We start from the raw sequence: 24,674 nt of genomic DNA, 5'->3' as shown, positions 1-24,674 counted from the left end.
AAACAGAAGAATGGGTGTGCTTAAAATCAAATTTTCTTTGATTTTGTGCTTATATGAATAGATATCTGCCTTCTTGCTTCTGGACTTATTAATTGGAGGCCTCATTTTTTCCATAATTTTGAAATTGAAATAATATTTTCAGCCTTTAGACAGAAAGACTTGAATAGAAAAATATTTTAATACACTTGCTAGTTGCTTGACAGCTTTCATAATGATTTACTGTGTATTTTGTGAGGGTCACTGACTAGATTGTTTGATGCTAATTCACTGGAAAGACCAAGTGCTGCAGCAAATGCTTTTGGTGACCCAAGTTAGAAGCACTGTTCCCTGTGAATTAATATTGGATCAATATCCAAACTCTGAGCTAAGAAGCACAGTAGAAGGCTGTTGTCTTCACATGATAAATAATTGGTACACTTTTTCAATTATTAGCTTCTAATCTTGGCTAAAATAGGTTAAATTAGGTAACAACCATATCCTGGAATAGCTGCTCTATGATAAACAGTTTTAACTGACTGTGTATATTTGCTGTTCATAGTAACTTTTCTACCTAAACCCGTATTAAAGATTGCAGTTCAGTACTAGATGCAAATCTTTTTGTTACGGAAAAGAAATTATATAGAGATCAAGTGAGCATCCAGAAAGTGATTTGCCAAATGCAGATACTATAAATATCCACAGTTTCTAAATTGAGTAACTACAGTCTTTTTACGCTCTGTTAAAAAGGTCAAGTATAGCCAGGAAAATCTAAGAAAAATGCTTATTTTCCGATTTCCTTCCAAAGTAATTAGCACTAATTACTAAATTAAGAAAAGCAAACATAAGCAAATGAGAGGTGATGCTATTCACCTTTTAAAAGAAAATAGTTGGTGTGTAGGAATTAAAGCTATGTTTCTACAGGGGATATTGAGGCATGTTTTCTCTCCTTCTGGATCTCTGCATGTGTGCAGTAGAACTACTGGTCTTTAAGGAGTTTGGTGAGGCTCCCTCAACAGTTACAGTTCATGTTTTTGTTTGGATCCCAACAATGGCAGCTGATTCAAAATACAGCTGTGCTGGGCAGCATATGCTTTGGATAGCAGTGATTCTGCCTCCTGTTCTAGTCATAATTTTTCCTTTTCAGTCACAAGTCATGATTTTTTTCTGTTGTCCTTGTTTTGAGGCATTGTAAAGTAATATAAATTATTTTTAAACACAAGGAACAGAATATTTTGCATATGAAAGAAAATCTTCAGCTTATAGGGACCCTAGGAGAAGGATGCAGAATTTCTGGAAAACCACACACACAAAAGAAAGTTGGCTGAAATGCTTTTTTCAGTAGTTACAGCTATTACACTTCTGTTCCAGGATCTTTATTTTCTTAATATCCTCAATGATACTCTGAAGTCACATGGCCCTTCATTAACGTTATATTCTATCTAGGTTTGATTTATAATTTGTTTGATCATGTTAAAAATCTTTGAATTACCTTTTTTATTCACTTTTAGTTTAGTAAGTTTTGCAAGAACATCTCATTTTATTTTCCAGAGAAATTATTAATTTATTTGGTGTTAATCTTTCTTCATTTGACAGAAATTTTTGTGAGTATTGTGGAAGTCCTTAAGGTTAAGCTTTTAGCAATTATTTTATTTTACTGGCCATATGTGCAGTCCTTACACTCAAAATATTTTAAAGATTTTAATTAAAAAATAAATATTTAACCAAGAAATATTTAACAAATATTTAACAAAGCAAATATTTAGGGGTTTTATTTTGATTTAATGGTTGGAATTCTTTAATAAGATGTTTTTGTCTATATAGCTTCTATAGGGTGTCTGTTTGCACCACATTAATTAATAGATTGTATTTTCCTCATTTCTAAATAGGTAAATATATACAAAAAAATTACTGTTTTGCCATTCTATGGGTAGTCATCCAAGGTTAATATTAAATTAAAGACAGTTGCTAGCCTAGTATCACTCAAACTCTGCAGAAGAGCTAGGAATTTAATTCTGGTTTCCTGAGGCCCTGTTCCAATACCGTGCCTGTTAGACTGCATTCATTTTTCCCTATATTGTTCCCTGCTCGAGCTTCGGTTCCTGAAATGATTCTCAGTGCTAGTATCTAGCTAATAAATTCTCTTTGGCACAAATGAAATGAATTCCTATCATATTTCCATTTACTAAGGGAATCAAGCTGTGTCATTTCTTCCGAAGAGAGGCTTTATAGATGCATTTGGGAAACTACAAGCAACAATATTAGATATTTGCCTCACTTAGAGTAAAGAAGGAAAAGAAGCAAGAAAAGGGATGCAGCTGCATGTCTGCAGATGTACTCTTTTTGGTTCTTGTATTACCACAATTAGAAAATAGAGCTGTCTGATGTACTGTATCTATAGTAATGAAAATATGCTAAATATTACATTGCACTTGGCATATTGTATTATTCATGATAGAGTGTTACATGGCCTTGATCATCCATGTACAATTCTTTCTGTTTATATTAGGTAGGTTGCTTGGATTAAACACAACATTTTCTTTTGTGTATTACACAAAATGGCTATGAGATTTTTCCAGTGTTTTTATTTTACCAGGAGAGATGCCTTTATCTCCAGGTAATTTATGCAGTCATGTTAATAGAGCTCCCACTAAGGACATGAGTAAGCCATAAATGAATGGAGCTATCAAAAATCCCTGGCCTACAGATTCTTTTTTAAATGGATGGAGAAAATAATTTGCAGTCACAGCCTTTAGCATGTCTTGATGAATATCTCACTGGAATTTTTTTCAGTTTTGTTAGTACTGAAATGAAGAAAAGAAGGTAGGCATGTGTGGAAGCTGTTTCTGCTTCTCATCTCTTCTCTATAGTGGTATCTCTTTTTTTTTTAATAATATGTGGCACACATTATCATAGAATCTGAGTTTCTTTCAAGAGTGCGCTGAGTGATAGTTGTCAAGCCCAGGTTTGTTCTGTCATCCTCTCACCAGGAGGCAGGCATGCCCAGTGCAGTATCTTGTCTTGGATAGTAGCCTGCATTGTTGAGCAAGTCCATTGTAGCATTGCGCCCATGTGGAGTTCCCAAATGCCGAGACCCTCATGTTTAGCAATGTCAAGTTGCTGTAATCCATTTGAAGTCTGAATGAATTAACGGCACCTCTTTGACTGCCAAGTTGTGGCAGTCTCTCTCATCTGGTTATATTTGAATGCATTTTGTGGGGGAGTAGTCTCAGACTAGGTTGTATTTTTACTTTTCTCATACCTCCTTGCACCTTGAAATCTTTCTGGGAGAGTTTAGTATCAAGCTAAGCACTGAGTGGGCCGAATGGGGTTGAGTGAAGGAACGAAATTTGCATTGCAACAGAAAACTCTGAAAGGGATTTTCTTTTTCTCCATAGTAGGATTGTTCTGGTTTGTTTTGATTCAGCTTTTGGCAACTGACCCATGAGCTGATCTTATCTGAATAACTGTCTATCTTGATGGCACTGGAGGAGCTGCATGTGAAGCCTGGTGTACCATCTGCATTCTGCTAACACTTGTAGCAATGTTGTCTGGCAGCTTCATTCAGTGTCTGCATATGGATGTTGAGAAGAAAGAGGAAAATTGATCTTTGTGATACTTCTGAAGAGATCTAATGATGGAGATGCAGTTCTTTCCGTCTCTCCATTGCATGCATCATTACAAAAAAAGAATATAAGCCATTTTACTGTCACCTTAGACTTTTGCATTTTTCATTAGATAAGGTACTGATTTTTCTCATTAGTAGTTTTTAAAGTTGCTGAAGGATGCAGGAGTATGAGAACTAATATTTTCTCCCGGGTCAGTGACAGAAGATCATCCATCAGTTGAAATAGTTTCAAGTCAGGTTCAGAATACTTGTTTAAATCAGGTGATTTTTGAGTTAGCTTCTCTATAACCTTTCACAGACCTTGACATTGGAAGGATCAGTGATTAAAGTGATCAATAAAGACAAGGGAAACATTCAGCTGTATTTCAGTAGATCTGTGACTTTAAATTACTTCAGAAATAGAAGGTATGATAATTACATTTTTCTTGCAGGTTTAATAACAATTATTGAATTTTTATTTCAGGCTTTGCAGTCAGTTCTGACTTCTGAGAAATCAGTGTCTGAAATACCTGAAGCAATGGATGATTTCTTCTGCAATTTCCTGGTCAGATTGGGAATGTCCAGAACCCTTGACTGCTTCCAGACTGAATGGTAAAAATATTTTAAGTGACCGTGTTACTTTGAGAATTAGGAAGTAGATGCTCAGGATGCTAGTATTTCCAGTATTTCAGGACGTATGTCCAGAAAACTCTTTTGAGTACAAGTCATTCTTAAATAAGTAGTATTTTACCAAATAATTATATTCATGTTGAGAATGAGGATGCAAACTATTGTTTTAAAGACAGACTTTCAAGAAAGCTGACTCCAGGGAGCTCCTAAACAGGTACCTTTTAAGGACTGTATGCATTTTGCCTAACACTAGACATTTACAAGCCTGAAGTGGTCACCTGACGCTGCTTTTGTGACCAGTGAAGAGAAATACTCATTTTCAGGATGCCACTCATCTAAGTTCTTTAAGCCGTCTGCTTTAAGACAAAATGAATTAAATTACACTTTTTTCAAGTATATTCTGCTTTCCACTGACTACCAATGAAAACTAAAACCAACTGCAGTGCAGAAGGCATCACTGGATCAAATGAGTCCAATGCAAAATGACCAGCATTTCATTTCAGCAGTGCTGAGAAATCATGTGGGTTTGTGATTTTCTTCCTTTCCAGAACATGGGTGCCTACTTAAAAACTGAATATTTTGTAGTATGCTATAGTATTTGCACCTTTAATTATTTGGGTGTGTTTGGACATTCATCATAGCTACCTTGTGTTTTAAGTAGCATAATTAAAATTTTGATATTTGGTAATTTTTGGTACATCAGTCAAATAATATGGTTGGTTTAGTTTTTTCTTTCTTTCATATAGTAATCAGAAGAGTAAGCTCTTGAGCTGTTGCTGTCTTCTTTTTCCCAGCTTATATAGATTGCAGGGATTTTGCCCATATTTTGTGTAGAAGTTTAAACATGCAGCTTTGTCTAAATACTCCACTCCCTCCACTGCTCTCTTTATATACAAAATCCTACAGGATGTATAGTTTTTAAAATATTGATTAAGAATGATGTGCCAGGAATGTTGCAAAGCTTGAAAGGAGAGCTGAATTACTTTGGAGCAAAAGATGACACTTGTCATAAAGTTCTATTGAAATACTTACAGTTAGAAGATTGCTTTGAATCTGCAAGTTATATAAGAAAGATTCTGAGAAGTGGAAACACCTCCTTTTGAATTGCCTTGTAGGCAGTCTTTAAAGATGAGAGGTTCCGAGATTTTTTTAATAAGGCCTTTTGAAATTGTTTAATTTGAAAATTAGTGAATTTGAAAAGTTAGAAACATCTTATTTTTTCCTACAAAAGCCTTGAAGCTTTTAAATTTTCTTAGAAATATTCTCTAATGGGGAATCATTGCTGTCATTTGCAAGGCTCTGGTCTTATTAGTGTAGAGCTCACCAATCAGGCGTTCTTTTGGAATTAATAATGATCTGCGTTTTGGTAGCATAACAGTGCCACTTAAATTATTCCTTAGAGAAGAGCACTATAGTTCTGTATTCTTTTTCAATGAAAGAACTGATATGAATAGCATTAAGTTCTGAAGTTTAACGGTTTTTATGCTAAAAGATAATTAATACTAAACAGATATAAATAGTGACCCTTTTATGAAACTACAGCTTTCTTTGAAGCACTTACAGTCTGAATTTATATCAATGGCAAAATTCAAATAGCTTTTTAACAGAGCAAGTGCAGGTCTTTAGCAGGCCATATCTTGTAAATCCTTAGCTATATGTATATATTTTTTCTCTGTAAGTAATATTTTTAATTTCAGTAGCATTACAAATGAGCTCAGCATGTCAGGATCTAATCTCACTGTATTGAGACTTTTTCTGCATTAATACCTTATTTCAAAATGTTTCATGTTGGTTTGAAACAGATAATTTACAATATTAATGAAAGTGAGAGCAGATTAGTGTACTCAGGTTCCTCATTATGTATTGGGACGACACTCTCGCTCTCATGCTGTGGTGATCAAGTACTAATGGAATTTAAAATGAGAAATTAATTAACGTAGAGAAGATTTATCAAAAGGCCTGCTTTGAAATAATTGTCTGTCTGAGATCTAAAGGTCACTTAAATTGGACCAAATTATCTGTGTTTGTTTCAGAGTTTGAGAAAACATTCTGGTACTGTCCAGCTGTATAAAATGTCATGACTTGATTGAGTTTTATTTTAAGCCAAACCCACTCTTTTTCTATGATGTAATGAATAATTTTATCACACTTGTAGTGACTTTTTTCTTTATGTAGTTTTCTTGCACGTACACTTTTTTCTTCCAGTTATAATTTAAGGAACTTTAAATTAGACTTAAATTACTTCTAGAATATCTAGTTTACCATTAAATTTTCTATCATTTTGATATACAAGACTTCATAGTGCTTTTGTTGCTTATTAAAGTTACTGGATTGACAGTTTTGGAGTATGAAGTGCAAGGGCTGATCAATTGTAAATTCATGTATCTGACAGTCTATACCTCCTAATCCCAAATAGCTCAGGGCTGCTGGCAGCATGTTGCCAGTCTGATGAGCAGATGAATCATTTGCTGTTCACACATGTGCATGGAGCTATCACTGTGATTAGTTAATACACTCATTGGACTGGTAATCTCTGATTAAGTGTTCCTAGAGACCTGGCAGTGTTTCAGCCTGTGAGCAAAAGGAAAGCTGCAGACTAATTACGGAAACATGATTTGAAAATTCTTTTCCGTTTGATGTGGTTAAAATTATGAATAGACTTACGTGACCAAGCAAGGTTAAAAGCTATGTCTGTATTGTGCATGCCTTGCAAAGATTGCCTGGGTTGTGCATAATGGAGTACATGCAACAAAGCTACCGTGTCTTCTCTGAGTATAAAGGTAGAGTCATTACAAAAAAAATTCCCTTTTGCAGAATGAAGAAAATGGATATATGTTGTTATCCTCCATGTCACAACTCCCTGAAGACAGTGGAAACAATCTGCTTATTTCAGGCAGACCTGAGTTTCCTCCGCTCTCTGTCCTCTTTGGCCTGGAAGTCATATGGTCACGTTAATGTACATTGTTCTCTGAGTTCTTAAATCCTGAGAGAAACAAGGGTTATCAGTTCCAGGACAGCATCACACTAAAACAGGTTCAGTTTTTGGATTAGAACTGGCTCAGAACACAGTGAAGTGAAGTAACCTCAAGTTTGTTTTGCGAAAAGCCACGTGGTCATACCTACTTTCTTGCCTATTGACAAGCATAACATGATAATATAAATGTTCTAGTTATATGTCGTAATAGATTGGAGCACTCTAGGGCAAAAAGGTGCTTTTTTCTGTGCTCATTTCTTTCTCAGCCTTCTGTTGAAACAGTTTAAGAGGTTATCAATTGGAATGATAATTTTCAGTAAGAAGTTCTTGTAAAAGCTAAACCTTGAAATTTTAATCCCTGAATACATCTTTAGGTGAGTTATCCCTCAGTAAAGGATTACCCTGAGCTACATATCAGTTAGTTTATTGCAGGTCCTCTCTTCAATCTGTTTCCTTTAGAACTCTTAGAAACTTGAATTCAGTGTAATGTATATAGTAACAATGTATTATTTTTAGTCAGTCTGCACTGGGCTTTGATCATCTGTTCCTTAGGTTTCCAGATTCCTGGTTAATTTTAAAGTGTGATTCAAAAGTAGTAGCTCAGTTGTTCTGAAAAGCTTAGAAAAATACCTGTGTGTGCATGGAACTAATGTAATTTGCAACACAGTTCCCTTCTGTAATGGAAAGAAGTGAGAACAACAGCTATTTGGCAGTTGGCTAGGTATGTAGGAGTTCTGTAAGTTTTACAGGACTAGGTTCATGAAAGATAATGAGCTTTCCCAATGCAATTTTGTTGTGTGGTTTTCTATTTAATGTCTGCTACATGCACAAAAGCCTTCATTTTTAGTAGTGTTCTTAGACAAGGGCATAGTGAATTCATTGGTATTAATTGTATTTCATTAAAATTATCTTTCAGAGTTCTTAGCTCTGCTGGAGGCTAAGTTCATCAATTATCCATGTCTGATGTGTCTTTGTGCAGAAACTTGATGGTTTTCATGAGATGTAGTTAGGGCATTCAGTGGAGAAACTTTTCTGGCAGATGAAGGACTATGTAGAGTTGTGATCATCTGCAATGAGAAGTGCCCTTATTTGTAATATTTCCAGTAGGAATTGTACTTGCTCATCAGTCAATGTTCATTTGAAAAAAAAAAACAAAAGAAAAAAGACTAAGCTTCTTTCTCATTATTAAAGCCTGTTGCTACTGTAATTTGCTTAAGAAAATGAAGTGATTATAGAATGAATTTTGCTTTGGACATGTTCAGTTTAACTTTTCAAAAACCTTTCATCTACTGGTGGTGAATGTGGATGACAGCTTAATTCATAGGCATGAGCATTCCTAGAAGTGTCCACAGAATGCAGATAAGTAGCATTTGGACATAAGAGTTTCTAACATTCCCCTTAATTTTTTTGGAAGATGTTAAGTACAAGTTGTTGTCAAGTAAGAATCCCTTATTCTACAAGCACTTTTTGTTTCTGCAACATGTTTTATTGATCTAGGAATGCTGTGCTTACTGTCAAGTTTCAAATCTGCTGCTTGTGTCCAAGTGCAAGAAATAGCATTTAGTAGTTTTATCTCTGATTACAGCTGTTCTTTTCATACTTAATTATTACTTGGAAAAAAAGTAATGCACAGATTCAATATATTTTTCACCTGAAAAGGCAAATACTGTTCATATTACTCCTTCTAGTGAGTTCCCACCCAGAATATCTTCCAGCTACAGTCAAGATCAGCAGGGAAGAAGATTGTGGGACTATAGTCTTTATCTGATATAAATTATTTATAGCTTCACTGAACCTATGCTGAACTGATATCATAGCTTGTCCTTGTTTCAGCTGGGATAGAGTTAATTGTCTTCCTAGTAGCTGGTACAGTGCTATGTTTTTGAGTTAGGTATGAGAAGAATGTTGATAACACACTGATGTTTTCAGTTGTTGCTAAGTAATGTTTAGTCTAAAGTCAAGGATTTTTCAGCTTCTCATGCCCAGCCAGTGAGAAAGCTGGAGGGACACAAGAAGTTGGGAGGGGACACAGCCAGGGCACCTGACCCAAACTGGCCAAGGGGGTATTCCATACCATGGGACGTCCCATCTAGTGTATAAACTGGGGGGAGTGGGGGCAGGGGGATTGCAGCTCAGGAACTAACTGGGCGTTGATTAGTGGGTGGTGAGCAATTGCGTTGTGCATCACTTGTACGTTCCAATCCTTTTATTATTACTGTTGTCACTTTATTAGTGTTATCATGGTCATTATTAGTTTCTTCTTTTCTATTCTATTAAACTGTTCTTATCTCAACCCAGGAGTTCTACTTTTTTTCCCCTATTTTCTCCCCCATCCCGCTGGGTGAGGGGGAAGTGAGTGAGTGGCTGTGTGGTGCTTAGTTGCTGACTGGGGTTAAACCACGACATAGCTACAGTAGTGCACAATGTCATTGTCTTCAGTTGGTCTATAAAAGTTCATATTCATGAGTATTCTTAGCTTTCATTGACATCCTACCAAAAGATGGATAGTCCTAAAAGATATGAGACTGACTGAGTAGATTTTATGGCCAGGGCTTATAGAGATTCCCAGGTTGCTACACAGCATTACATGCTGCTCCAGATTCTCTTTTACTTCTCAAAATGCAAGTTAGTCTGTACAAGTATTTAACTAAAGTAGCCTTCAGACTTATACATCAGGGAATCATGTTTTCTCAGGGGCTAGTAAAATAGGTAAATATTGGTAAATATAATTAAATAAGGAGAGGGCAAGATGAGTAAACAGGAAGGAATGAAGAAATTTCCCTAGGTGAACTCTGTATTCCATGTTGAAGATTGCTCATAGAATCATTCATCCAGGTTATCTGCAGCTTTGTCATCTTATTTGAGTCCTCAGAAAAAAAATAAATCTTGGATATATTGGAGCATATGAGATAAAAAAAAAGACTGTGAGTATATACAAATGTTATTTGAACAAGAATATTTTTTTTTTCTGTCTTATTTAAGCTATTTGGAAGAAGGGAAGGGAAAGAACAATTGTTTAAATTGAAGTACTGTGTTATACAGGACATGTCTTTTGACTATTATGAACACTAATACATTTTAGAGTGAAAAGCAGTAAAATAGAACAGTGTGGTAGGATAGTACTGTTGCTAATTGTTAATGATCATTAATGGTAAATGCCTCGAGATGATAAATATCTTTGTGATTCTAGTTTAGGTAAATGCTAGTGTAAGAAGGGAGACATTAGTGAAGTGAGAGAAAGGAAACATGGAATAAAAAAATCTCTGTTTCTTTTCTACTAGGTATGAACTTGTACAGAGAGGCATGTTCACAGCCAAAGATACTGGATTGGTTCCAACTGTGTATACCCGCAACCAGCAACTTGAGGCTGACAATATGCGTTTGAGGAAAGATTTGGAAAACTATAAACTTGCTGCAAAGTATGTTGTTTGGTCTTAATGAAACTTTGATATACAGTAGTAAATGGCCAGATAAAGTAAACCCAAGTACTTAATAGAAATAGGAAGTTCCTGTTTGTTATGCTGGCTGCATGTATTTTTACTTCTAGGTGACACTTATAATTAAAGTTCATGTTTCTCAGCTCTATTAGAAACCTAAATCTTAATTTCTTTTATTTGTATTTACTGGGCTATAGAAAATAATTTTCAATATATGGTAATCACAACAAATTACTACAAAGAATCATGACAGCATAATATGTAGAACTAAAAAATAGTTATATGCATTTTGTATTAAAATACAGTACTATAAATTACAGATACCACAAAAGATCAACACAGGAGAAAAAAATCACTATACACTTCCTTTTTTTTTTAATTGCAAAAAATCTGTCACTCTGGCCCTGGTGGTAAATGGTATGTCAGTGTAAATTACCATCATTGATTATACTTGCGTGTACATTGTAGTAGTTGATTTTACAAGTCAGTTGTACTTCAGTCATAAGAGAGTTAAAATATTTAGTCTATATGATGGAGAGATGCAATAATGAACTACATGTAATATAGCCTTTTCTGAAGAACGGTATGTCTTCACATGTATGTGTTCATTGAGAATTTACCCTGAGACCTAATAATGCACTCACTTCAATTTTGCCAGTGCATTGTTTTAAAATATGGAGCTGTAAAAAAAATATTAACTCCATCTCTTTGATTTTCCTCAAGATTGCTCAAGCTACTAATTTTCATTTAGATTGTTCCTTTATGTGAAAAATAGCTACTTGGATCTTAAATGATCATTGCTGCTGATAATAATGATAATCAAATTATTTTCCAATGACAATGATTTATTACAATTTCAATTAATAAATTAATTAGCCAAAGTCTAATAGTTAAGTAAACAGCTCTAATAATCAAGTCAAATAATGTGTAGTCTAAATATATTGTTGCACTGGGAGATGGGCCATACCGAAAGCATTCCTTTATTTAATCTGCAGTTTCTTTGGACAATGGGCAGTTAGGGATTGTGTCTCTCATTTGAGTGGGAGAGTAAGAAGCAGTAATGTGTAGTAAAAGAAGGAAAGATAAAATCTGGCCCTCCTGAAATTTATTATTGTCAGTAGTAATTTTAAGAGGCTTTCCTTTCTTTTTTTTCCTACCTTTTTTCTTCCTCCCCCACCTCCTGTATGAAGCAGAACATGCTATTACAAGATAATCTGAATGGATTATGACTTGGTAAGAGTTTTCCTGAGTTTGTTGCATTGCTACATGATTGTTTAAGAACATAAAGCTCCAAACCATTTCACCAAAACCATGGTCATGAATGAGTTGGGTTTTTCCCATAAGAATGTCTATATACTCTGTGGAGTGCCAGAAATTTTTTTGTACCAGATGTGTAGTTAAAAGGTTGAAAGATGACATGATAATGTGCAACAGGAAGAAAGCAGGAGAGGGAAAAGATATCGCGAGTATGCTATGTCCCTACAGGCTATCTGTTAAATAAACTCCCAACACTCACTTAAGTGAACTGTGCTAAAAAAAATAATAAATCCACGAACTGAAACCGTGCCCTGTTTTTTCACATTGTAGTGTTTGATGAAACCTAAAATAGCAGTGTTGTGGTGGTAAACACATGAGTCATGTCACCTGTTTGGTATTCCAGTGAGGGCAGTGAGATATAGGGCAATTCTATATAACAAATTAGAAGTGGGTAAATTGTGTTCATTGGCATTTACTCTTAAATACTGCACTTATTCTGCATGTACCTTGTTAAAACACTATTAAAATTAGTCCTTCTTTCTCCACTTGTAGGGAGAGCTTTATTTTCAGTCTTTCTGCTAATACTAAAATGGAATATATATATAGATGTGAAACTTGGTTTGTGCTAATGGTCACTACTTCATTTTTCAACCTTTTTATTTCAAATAACTTTCAAAGTTTTCACTGATACTAATGTTAACAGTTCAGCACTTCTGTGAAATTCATTTCACTTTGCTTTGAATAATTTATGAATTAAACCAGTACTGTTTCTGGAATAATGGGTGAAACTGAGCATTTTTGCTGTACGTACCATGAGTTACAGTGTTCCTTTGTGTCTTTTGGATAAACCCTCATCATAATACTCTATAATAAATCCATTTACTGTTGTGACCATTAACAGCATTTTTTCTTGTTCATACATTCGATAACTGGAGTCAGTACCCTTGCTATGATAAAGCAAATATTCCAGCAGAGGCCAAAATTACTTGGAGGACAATTGGAGTTGAGAAAGAATTCACCAGCTTATGCTGAGAACAAAATGCCTAAGAGCACTGAAGAAATGCTGATTAGACTGGTTAGAAACCAAGGATTTGTAAGCAAAGAAAGTCTCATATTTTGCTCTGTGGATTAGTCAGAAAACTTTCATTGTGGGATACAGTGCTGTGATGAAGAAAGCTTTCAATTACACTTAGTATTTCTGAGCTTGGTACTCTTGCCATCTTGCAGAAGAGAGATGTTATTTGGGATTTAGGCAGTATGGGGGCCCAGGATAAATGACTGTAAACCAATTATCTCCTGCTTTAATGTTGTTTAGCAATTGGTGGAAGATATTCAGTGTCTAGAAGCTAACTGTAATTGTATTTTGGGTATTTTAATATAATATTTACATGACTGCATGGCAAGCAGGTGGGAAATAGAGTAGACTGCTGGCTGTTGGTTACATTTCACTGTGGCATTTCATTATTTAAAGAGAAAATCACAATCAGCTTCACTTCCTGTATACAGTGCATATGTTTTTTTAATATGTTGTCTAGTGTCTGAAGGCATCTTGAGATGTAACAAAGCCCCTGAATGCATACATTAAAAGAAATATCAGCATAATCCTTTTACTCCTAAGCTAGTGATTGTTATTACTTGATGGTTTAGATACACTACTAATCTTTATTTAAATTATTTCTAGAAACAGACATTGTATTGTGATAGAAATCAAACCTAATTTTACATTGGTTTGCCATGTCACAGTAGTTAAAGTGTACCTTAAGTGTACTCTCTTTCTCTTTTATCTTGAAGGCTACAGTTAAGCCCCGATTGATTGGTAAGGGATGTTATCTGCTGCAATATTTCTCTAATGGAAGCATAGATATTCTTTCCAATATGCAAAAAAAATTTGAAAATATCTCTGAAAATTGTTAACTTTTACAGGAGACTAATTTTAATTCATTGTCTTCAGTGATGATTTGTCATTTAAGCATTTAATATTCTAGTAATATTTGCTTGAGTTGAATAATAGATTGCAATTTCATAGAAACATTAAACTCTGCCTGTCTGATGATTTAAAATAGCTTGAATCCCATATATAGGGTTGTTTTCCTATGGCCAGACCCTTTGTATTGCCTTTGTATTTAAACATGTAGGTAGACAACATAATGGTATATCAGGTTGAAGATTGTGTTTATCACAGGGACTGCTAACTGTGATATTTATAAGTTCTTTAAACATTTAGGAATTTATTAGGTAGATGGAATGAACATTGTGTACAGCTTTTGTCCGAGGTTTGTGAGTTCACAAACATCAGTTAGGAAGTTTAAACATTTGCAGGTATCTTTCTGTACTGATTTTTGGAAACATGCTCACAAATACACACCCAGTTTACAGCCACAGTAACAGTCAAAATATAAAGCAATCCTGGAAATCATATTTATTATTACTGTTAGTGCTATCACCAGCAATAAAATCCTCAGCTGATCTCCTATTTCTGTGCCAAAATCTAACCGTTCCCATGCATATTTCTCCACTTATACCATGGAAAAAAATAAAGTGCACACTTAGTTGTGTTGTACACCATATTTAAATGTGTCTGTTTAATTACGTGGTACATTTATCATCCTTGCTGCTAAATGCTATAGTAAAAGCATGAGAGTATATGTTTTCTGAAACTGTCTTTATTTCGATAAAAAATTTAGGGCTACAACTTGCAGCATCTTGGGGAATAAAGTCGCACCTAAATTCAGTGGGAACAGGGCATGTAAGTCAGCTTTGAAAATCCCTGCTTGGATTTATTGGACCCTGTCCTCTTCTGCTATTTTTATGAAACAACTTGCTTGAGAAAAGTTTAAATGGAGAGACCTGCAGTCTTTGATGTATATCTTAAGAAATGGATTTTGGCTTTGCTATGGCTGTAGCAATACCTTTTAGTCTTAGAACAAGCCATCTGCTTAGCTCTGAAGGGGCAGGTTTTGTATTCAAGATCTTGCGGCAAGTCAGATTTTGAGTGGTGTCATGGAGTTGTTTCACAGAACTATCCTGAGACCGCTGATTCATTTACCTCTCAAATGTTTCGCTGTTCATAGGAGCTTGAGCAGAATCATTATTCTGTACTTTGCATCCCAATACCAATATCCTAAGTTACTCTGTTTCACATCTTCTGGTATTTGTATACACGCATACACAAAAGCTACGTGCATGCCCACAGCTCCTTTGAGCTTTTCACAGGGCTGCTGCAGGGGCAGCCCTGCCTGTTTTCATTTTCCTGCCAGCTTTTCTCAGCTTTGACTGATACGTAGCAGCATTAATTCACTGTGGTCTTCTTCAGGTCTTTCTAATTGTTCCTGCTACAAACAATGATTCACGTATGAATGTACATGTATAAGTATGGTAGTTTGTATAGGTAATAAATATAGCAAATGCATATGTAGTAAATATAAATTATTTGTACCATTAAATATAATGTATTAGCAGCTATGGGTCATCTTCCTGGACCTGTGATTTTTGCATACTCCACTGTCATAGTGGTTTTCCTAACTCTTCAACTCCTGTTGGAGAGGAAATGAGCTTTATTTTTGCAAAGAGCAAATATCTAATTTCTGTACAGCGTAATTTCAAGCTTCCTTTGCAATTAAACGATTCATGTACTAATCTTTCCTGCCAAACCTGTATCAGTAAAGGCAAGGAGAAAATGTATGGAATATATACAGAGTATTTTCTTTTATGTTTATGGAGCAGAGTATCTCAGGGTGTCCCATGACTGTGTGTAGAATGTGCTTAGAGAATAACAGGTTATCAGTATGTTTGCATTTAATTCTGAAATGGATTCCTCTTGCTTCCTGCTGTCACATACAGGGGACACTTGGGGACAGGCTGCAAACATGATTGAACAGAGCCTAGAACCTTTTTAGCACAATTTTTTCCAGAAGCTCTCTAAATGCATGTATTTGCAAGGCAATGATACAGTTATCCTTCTTTGTGTGTCCTTCTAGCATGTACCATTATGTTGGGCTTCAGATGTGATGTAGATATTAGAAAATCAGTATTGCAGTACCTTTTCGTGTAGAATTTTAAATCCACAACAAAAGTATTGTTTTCTAATCACCTGTAATTTAAATGTATACTTCCACAAGACCTCTTGTGCTTAAAGTAAGGTTGACCTCAACTCTGAGATTTATAATGCCAGAATTCTTATGGATTCTATCTAAGGGAACTGAGGGAAGGTGAAGAGTACCCATGGTTTTCCACATCAGCTGGCAGCAAAAAGACCTCCAAAGTACATGTTGTCCACCACAGGGCATACTACCAAAAGTTTCCAACTTGGATACAGTAGGCATGTGCATATCTGAAAATTAATTCTATATGTATTCAGCATACCTTGATGAGCAATTAATAGGAGGAGATTAATACTTCTTTCTTGCATTTTCTGTTTACATATAGCAAAGCTAAAGAGGCTTTCCTAAAAATGCAGAAAGAACGTGACTTCCATCGAATGCATCATAAGCGAGTGGTCCAGGAGAAAAACAAGCTTATTTGTGACATTAAAAGGTAAAAAAATTATTTTAATTACTATACATGAAGCATTAAAGATAATGTCTTCAGTTATTGCCTGGTATTGAGATAATGTTGTGGAATTTGAAGTGCTAAAGTAAAGCTTGCTGCATTTAGTTACTGTCCTGGTAAACAGCAGTTCTATCTGACCATTCTGCCATGTCTCTTAAACAATTTCTAATGTGTTTTTGGAATATTTGCCATGGTGTGATGTGGCATTGTTATGGTTTTGTGTGGTGGGGTTTTTGAGCAGGAGTGGGGCCGCAGTGGTGGCTCCTATGAGAAGCTGCTACAAGCTTCCCAGGCTCAAAGTCGGATGCGTCTCTGGCCCAGGCTGACCCTATCAGCAACGGTGGTAGCACCTCTGGAAGAACATATTTAAGGGAAACTGACGGAGAGTAGTGGGATTGGAATGTGAAAGGAACATCTATGCAGATGCTGAGGTCAGTGAAGAAGGATTCGGAGGAGGTGTGTGTGGGAGGTTGATGCCCCTGCAGCACATGGTGAGACGGCAGCCTGTTCCCCTGCAGCCCATGGAGGTGAGCGGGGGAGCAGATGCCTCCGAAGATGGCCATGACTCCATGGGAAAGCCCGCGCTGAAGCAGGCTGTGACTGAAGATCAGCTTGCAGAAAGGACCCACACCAGGGAAGTTCATGAGGAGCTGCAGCCCGTGGGAAGGACTTACGTTGAAGAAGTTCATGAAGGACTGTCTCCCATGGGAGGGACCCAACGCTGGAGCAGGGGATGAGTGAGGAGTCCTCTCCCTGAGGAGGAAGGAGCGGCAGAGACAATGTGTGGCGAGCTGACCTCAACCCCCATCCCCTGTTCCCCTGTGCCACCGGGGCGGAAGAGGTAGAGAGAACCGGGAGTGGAGTTGAGCCAGGAAGGAGGGAGGGATGGGGGGAAGGTGTGATTTGATTTTGTAGTAAATTAAATTGGTTTTGTTTCTTCCCCAAGTTGAGCCTGTCTTTTGCCTGTGACCGTAAGTGGGGAGTGATCCCTCCAAGTCCTTGTCTCGACACAAGAGCTTTTCTTTATATTTTCTCCACATCCCACTGTGGCCGGGGGGTGTCACAGTCTGACAAATTATAGTCAATGTCTCAAACATTCATTAAAGAACTTTGGTGGAGAAAATGGCCTCTGTAAAAACACTGGAGTTTTGTTAACAGGACAATGTGGCCGGAGGAGAGGGCCCCACGGAGGGTGGGACTGCACTTCTCCAAAGCTGCAATTCCTTATCTTAAGTGACCAGGAGAAGGAGCACAGCATGTGCACCTGGAGGAGGATGCCCCATGGAAGACGGGACTGTGCTTCTATCTTAAACAGTCATGCCAGCAGGAAAAGAGAGGCAGCTCCACAATGAACACCCTCTGCCCCCAAAGCTCACTGACCAATTCCGGAGAACCCCAGGAATAGGAACTGCTCATGTTGAGACCATCAACTAACACACTATAAAAGAAGGGAGAACGAGTTCTCAGTGCACACCCTCTGGAACTGGATCTCTGTGCTGGCTGGACCAACGCTGGACCCAGGACTGGTGAAACCCTTTTCTTCTCTCTTTCTTTACTTTCTCTCTCTCCCTCTTTTCCTTCTCTCTTTTCCACAGTCCCTACACCTCATCCTTTTAAACATGAACTGTTGACCAAGTCTGAGACTAGGACTGGATCTAGCCGCCCCTGGGCTCCTCTTTGAGAAGGAGTCCAGAAAGCAAGGGGATCTGCTCTGAACCTCGTGACTCAATGGGAGGGCTCTCCTTCTGACACAGTTTCATGTTCCTTTTTCCATTTCTTTTTCTACTCCTCCCTTTTCTTTTCAAACAGCGGCTTAATGACTTGTAGGAAGGTTCATATTGATAAGGTCACTTGTATTTGGGCAAGGTGAGCTAGGTTGAATAAATGTTGATTGTTATTTGAACTCTCCTGGTGTCGTTTCAGCTTAATCCTGACAAAGGAAATCCATGAACCTGCGTCGCTCCAACTTTGGGATGCGATGGCGGGGGGAGGAGTGAGTGCGCAGCTGCATGGTGCTTTGTTACTGGCTGGGCTGAAACCACAACAGGCATTAATAAATACACAGTATTTCTAATAGTTGAAAATATAAATGACATTTTCTTTTACCCAGATATTTTTCTGTAAATATGTAGTGATTTCTGGGTTTAGATCCTTTATCCATTTTAAGAGTAATTGGTATTACACTGACTTCAGAACCTTTGTGTTCATGTTTCCTGTTGCTGGCTTTTTTCTGTCCTTTTACATCTTGAGCTTCCTATATGAAACTTGCGATGTTGCTTTGGTTGCAAATAAGCCCGAACTAGTGTGTTGGCACTGAGTTATAATAATTTATTTTGTAATATTTAATTCCCTAATTTTGTCATTCTGGAATTCTGTAGGTTTTCCATTAACTGTTGTGCTACTTTGCCTCTATGAGTAGAACTTTTATATTTTTCATCTGAAGATCAGTGGGCCAGGTGAAAGAGTTGAGTTTAGATTCTCTTCTTTGCATATTTTTATTCCAGCACTTGTAAGCTACTCCCCAATGTTATTTTAAAATATTTGCAGCTCCAAACAATTCACAGAATTTTGTTGATATTTGTCCTGGGTTCAGCTGGGATAGAGTTAATTTTTACAGGAACCTGGGAGGTGGGGGCATAGCCGGGGCAGCTGACCTGAACTAGCCAAGGAGCTATTCCATACCATGTGACATCCTGCCCAGTATATAAATGGGGAGCGGGCCGGGGGGTGGCCTCTGTTTTTCGGTGGGGGAAGTGGCGGAGCGTCGGGTCCCGGGTGGTGAGCAGTTGCACTGTGCATCACTCTTTTTGTATACTTTTTTTTTTCATTAGTGCCGTTGTTGTTGTTGTAATCTCTTTTGTGTTTGTCCCAGTAAACTGCCTTTATCTCAACCCTCGAGGTTCCAGTTTCTTTTCCTTTTCTCTCCTCCGTCTCCTCCCCATCCCACCGGAGGGGGGCGGAGGAGTGAGCGAGCGGCTGCGTGGTCTTTTGTTACCGGCCGGGCTGAAACCACGACAATATTGTTATCAATCAATGCATGTAATAGCAGCTACATGTTCTACATTTTTAACTCTGAAATACATACATGCTAATGCAAGAGAGCACTATTCACTGACTTATCCTCTGTGTGTCAGCTTTTTGCACAATGCAGTATTTTTGAAGTTGTTAGTGTCATGTGTTTCTCTTGAGAGATTATTTATCTGACTTTTGGTCTGAAGAACTTTAGTGGTTAAGTATTTTGAATGTAATGTGCAGTGAAGAAAGAAATAGTAATCATATTATGACTGTTTTGTCTAGATTAGGATCTTAGTTGGTAGTTAGATAATAGCTGTAATTCTTTTTCTTCCAATGAAATATCATCCATCTGCAAGAAAACAGAAATTAACAAAAATTAATGTGCAGTATGTGTATGAAGGATTAAGAATAGGTCAGAATTGGATGGATTGTTTTAAAAGATATGACTAAAACTATGAATCCTCTTATTGATCTGACTATGTTTTGGGGTTTTTTGTGGTATTCCAGTTGGGTGGTTACATACTAAATTACTCTGCTATCTCCTCTGTGTTGATCTTTTTGGCACTTTTAGTCTTTTATTTGGGGAGGGAAAAATTTACACAGATATAAATCTCTGATTTAACTCATCTTTGAGGTATCATTTGTCCTCTTCTTGTTCACAGGCTGAAGGCACATTATGCATCATATGAACCAGTGCTGAAGCAGCTGACTGAAAAATACCAGACTACACTGAGGCAGAAAATGTTAACTAGTTTGGAGAGAGACAGAGCAGTTGGGCAGGTAAAACTATGGTGAACACCGCTTGCAAACCTGTAAGGAATGCTCTTGGTTTTTACTTTGTTAAATACACAGGATGTTTCTGTTAAAGCAACTCACTTATGAAATAGTTTGAAGCAGAATATTTTAGTGAGTTTCATGATATTTGGTGAAACATTAATATTGAAAGTATGTGAAACTTAGTGCCACAAAGTAGTAGTTCTCAGTCTGTACTTGCTCAGTGCTGCTCTTGCACGAGTCAGCAATGCGCAGACCCTAATATATTTTCAGTGTCAACAGATTAAGGAAAGGTGTGATATTCCCACAGATTCACATGCTTCCATTTATCCCTTCAGAAAGCTCTTATTAACTTTCTTTATTACTATTTTTTTTTTTCCTAAATATATCCAGGATTGACCTACTAGTTTAGGAAAAAATACATTATGATACCAGAGATAGTTTTTCTGTCTTGTGAGTGGAATAACAGAGTAGTATTTTACTCCTATAATCTTATCTGATATATAGGTTAGTATACAAGGTATTCTGCACCTTTAGCAGGTTCTACTATAAATACAGAAAGGATGGATGAAGAACAGAAAATTATCTTGCATGGGTTTAATAGGTTGTTCAAAAAGAGAAGGAAAAAAAGAAAGGAAAAACATCCCAAAATGCATTGCATTTCAGCAGTAGCATCAACTATATGTGGGTAACATGAAAGGAATTTACCATGCTTGCACTCTCTTCTAATAGTCCTCATCTCTCACTTCCTCCTTTCCTCTGCCTCCAATTTTTCTCAGGTCACCTGAAGGCTTACTTTTAAAAGACTGAAGATTATATGTTTGAAATTTCACTAAGCAAATGAAAATGTCCTATAGAAAAAGAAAGGTTACTGTCCATATACAGTTATGCTGAATCAGGAGTACAAAACATGTAACAGTTTTAGTGACATGAAATTTCAGGAACGTATGTAAGGCCTATCCAGTTATGAACTGTAGGCATTCTGGAGTGATGAGTTCTTTGGTAACACATATTTTTTGGCATTTTCTTATGACAAAGCTATATGTCATATTGTGCTATTAAGTTAAAGATCAGTGCAGTGACAGCAGTGGCTAAAAGTTGATGGTGTAGTACGAGCCCTAATATTCTTTGTTTGCATAGTTTTAATAGATCTGTAAAAGTGTTTTGAGAGATTCTGGATGGCTTGTATTTTATCGCACTGTTTCACTGGGCCTTTGCAAAATCTTGAATTAGGAGTAATGTTTATAACTTTGAGACAATAATCAGAAAAGTAAACAATTATAGATGGAATTCATTACTTAAATATGCAGGCATAAATGCTGTATGTTGTGAACAGACAGTTGGAAAGCAATTTTTTCATATTGCCTCTCCTTGTTCTCTCATCTTTTTAAAATTAGGTTACAGGTTTGCAAGCCACATTACAAAATTTAGAGTCCAGATGTGCTATTCAGATTCCTGTGACAAAAGGTAAAATATTCCCATCACCAAGCTCAGACTGGTTATAGGTTTTTTGTTGTTGTGATGCATTTCAAAATTTGGTGTAATGGTAAATAAAAACTATTGCACTATAAACATTTTATCAACTGTCCTGGTGATAGAGCTGCAATTTTATCATTTGAATATTTATTCTAAAATGTATCGACTAAGGACAGTGACACTGCTGATGGCAATATGGAATATGTGAGTAACTATGGAAGGACTTCATCCTAGAAATCTATTTTGTGTCTGATTTTATTATTTTATCCACTAATACTTTTTTTTTTTAATGCGAGTGTTCTTTTTCAGCTCACTCTTATAAAGGTATATATGGTGGTCTGGAAACATTCTGAAAATACTGTTGTTATGAAATCCAGCCTCTTATTTTAGCATGTCTCATTTTTACAGGAAGTTGCTAAGGTTATGTAATATCTGCTGGAATAATGTCTTTATCTGTATGGTACTACACTACTTCCCTGGTGTTTTGAATAAATGCATAATTATTAAGTTATTTTTCTAACTCCATCAGAAAAAAAAACCCTAGAACCTCTGCTTTCCTAAGTAAATAAAGCCCATGCTATCACATTCTTTATGAGCATCACTCCCCCTAATAATTTTGAACGTTTTTCCCAATTGCAGCTGCATTTGACAATGAGATAAGTCTCAAAGAAACCAGGTTTCTAAAAGACTCCTGAAAAGAGATGATATGATGAAAAAGGGAAATAGTGAGCTCTACCCTCTTTGACAACAGAATATTCACATGAGAAGGGGATGTTGCACCTGCATGAGTGCAGTCATGAGCAGAACTTCAATCAGAGATTGCAGTTTATTTGATATTAGAGGACCCCAAATTTCTCAGCCACATAGGTGACCAGGTATCAAATTATATACCCAGGTGAAGCATTTGTTGCAATTAGGACATTTTGCTATATCTGTTTCTTTAGTGTGTTTTTTTTCTAGTGTGTTAAAAACCTAAACTTCCTTTTGCACGGGTAGTATACCCCAGGTAAAAAGCCACCAAGTTACCCCAGCCTTTGACAATCAAGCTTCATTACTTCCCAAGTTCATGGAGTTACTTCCATTGTATAAAAGTCCTGCAGAAAAGACAAGGCTGAGAAGAATAATAGTAGCCACATAAACTTTTTTGTTTCTTTTTGGATCTGTTGTTGATTGAAGAGGCTAGCAAGCATTTCCTTGACTATTAAGATGGCTTATTTACTATTAGTGCAGACATTTCAACTACCGTCCAGATCTTTGCTACTGCCTGCCTGTTACGAACGCAGTACATTCAGTTTGATTTTTTTTCCCTTCAAATTCTATCTAATATAGGTTGAAGCAGTTGGTCTTCTAAATTGTCGTGAATTGCTATGAGCACTGGACTGAGATCTAAATATCTGAAAGATGCCTCTCATCCTAGCTCAACTCTTGGTTTCCATGCAGCAGTGGGATGCTTACATAGCTGAGAAGTCCCTTGGAGCACACCCTACTCCTTTTCTAAACTACTGTTTAGTTAAGAGCATAGCTGCTTTCATTTCTGGGAGAACTCGAAAGGGTTCTGTAGTCTTACCCAGTGTAAACTAAGCTATGATTATGTTTTGTACATGAGCAAGTAGCTACTGAACTAATAACTTTTGTAAATATAAACTTCAGATGTGTTAACAGGAATACTGAAGTACAGGCAGCAAGCCTCTTCAGTGTTCACAGTATCTTTCTGGTATGGGATTCTGATGCCTTTTTTTGTATGTGCCTCCTCAGCAAGGCACATTTCAGGCCCCCAAAATACCTTTCTGTGGCTGTATGTACTGGATATGCTCTGCTGTAGTCTTTAAATCTTGTTACAGCTAAAAGTATAAGCTTCTGCCCCACTAAAGAGCACAGCTCATTTTCATCCCACTTCAGACAAGGAGGTAGAGAATGAGCTTTTTATTTTATGTTACTTTAGGGCATATAGCATTCAACTTTTCATTATACTCTGGCTTGAGAATATATACTCTGAGTTCGTCTCCCATGATAGTGTTTTACAGTAGAGATGCCCCATCTGTCTCTCTTTCATATTACACATAGTTCCATTTGTTGTTTGACTGATTCTAAAAACCCCTCTCTGGCTGTTCACGGTACATGTTTATTCTTCAAAAATCTTGAGAGCACTTTATAAAACCAAAAAGTGACAAGCAGGGGAGCACTTTATAAATAATAATATAAAAACCATAAAGGTCACTTAGTCTCCAACACCAATTATTAAGCTTACCAGCCACCCATGTGCTTGTACAAGCCTTAATTTGCTACATACCTTGTGTATCATAAATTAAGCGGTATTTCAGTTTATTTCTTTCCAGTACTTTGTCCTCTAATACTACGTAATTTTTATTGCCTTTTGTAGGTCATACTCATGTCTCAGTGGGTGATACTGTCTCTTACTCAGATACTTTCTGCTGCCTCTTGAAAGATGGTCATGTCCTGTTGCCTCTTGAATTCTTATTCTTGAGACACTATAAATGCAACCTTGAGAAGCAAGCAGTGCATAGATACTGGAAAAAAGTTTGCTGCATTTCTCTCTAAATTTAAGTTCTTAGTTTGGAATGAACCAGTGCTGTTGGACTTGCAAATCTCTGCTGTAAGGAGACATACAGCTGCATTTTTTCAGTTGCTGTTTCTTCAGGGCTGACTTTTATGCATTAGTACATTGGTACGTTTTAGTTAGAAGATAATGAACATTCAGACTGTCAAGTTATCATTTGCCAAGGTAAGATGCCTTTTCTGGCCAGCTGTGTGCTTTCACTGCAGTGCAGAGCATGAAGGAACGAGAATGGCTCTGCCCGGGAGCAGGAGGTTGCCCGTCACTACTCCTAATGCTGCTTCTGTCCCACAATCTGACTTGACTGCAGAACACCTAGAATGCTGGCTTTGGCTAGAGGGCACTGAGAGTGGCTTTTAATTAGTTTTGGATCTGCTGAATTGTTCGAGGTTTTGAACAGTGGCA

At 36.8% G+C, this 24,674-nt stretch overlaps 1 protein-coding gene across 2 annotated transcripts in view; it reads left to right on the top strand.

Moving 5' to 3' along the window:
- SPAG16 (sperm associated antigen 16) overlaps positions 1-24,674 on the top strand; it is a 435,661-nt gene that overhangs the window by 6,380 nt on the left and 404,607 nt on the right. For both annotated transcript variants that reach the window (XR_007506050.1, XM_049800597.1), the window contains exons 4-8: positions 4,068-4,195; positions 10,469-10,606; positions 16,307-16,414; positions 20,107-20,224; positions 21,616-21,685. Coding sequence is in view for 1 of the 2 variants with exons in the window: in XM_049800597.1 (XP_049656554.1) it covers positions 4,068-4,195; positions 10,469-10,606; positions 16,307-16,414; positions 20,107-20,224; positions 21,616-21,685 (562 nt within the window). In the remaining variant the exon portion in view is untranslated. The remainder of the gene's footprint in view (positions 1-4,067; positions 4,196-10,468; positions 10,607-16,306; positions 16,415-20,106; positions 20,225-21,615; positions 21,686-24,674) is intronic.

This window comes from Accipiter gentilis, chromosome 1 (genome assembly GCF_929443795.1).
Source record: "Accipiter gentilis chromosome 1, bAccGen1.1, whole genome shotgun sequence".
Classification (NCBI taxonomy): Eukaryota; Metazoa; Chordata; class Aves; order Accipitriformes; family Accipitridae; genus Astur; species Astur gentilis.
Note: the sequence above shows the minus strand (reverse complement) of the source record. Positions and strands in the feature narration are given on the sequence as shown.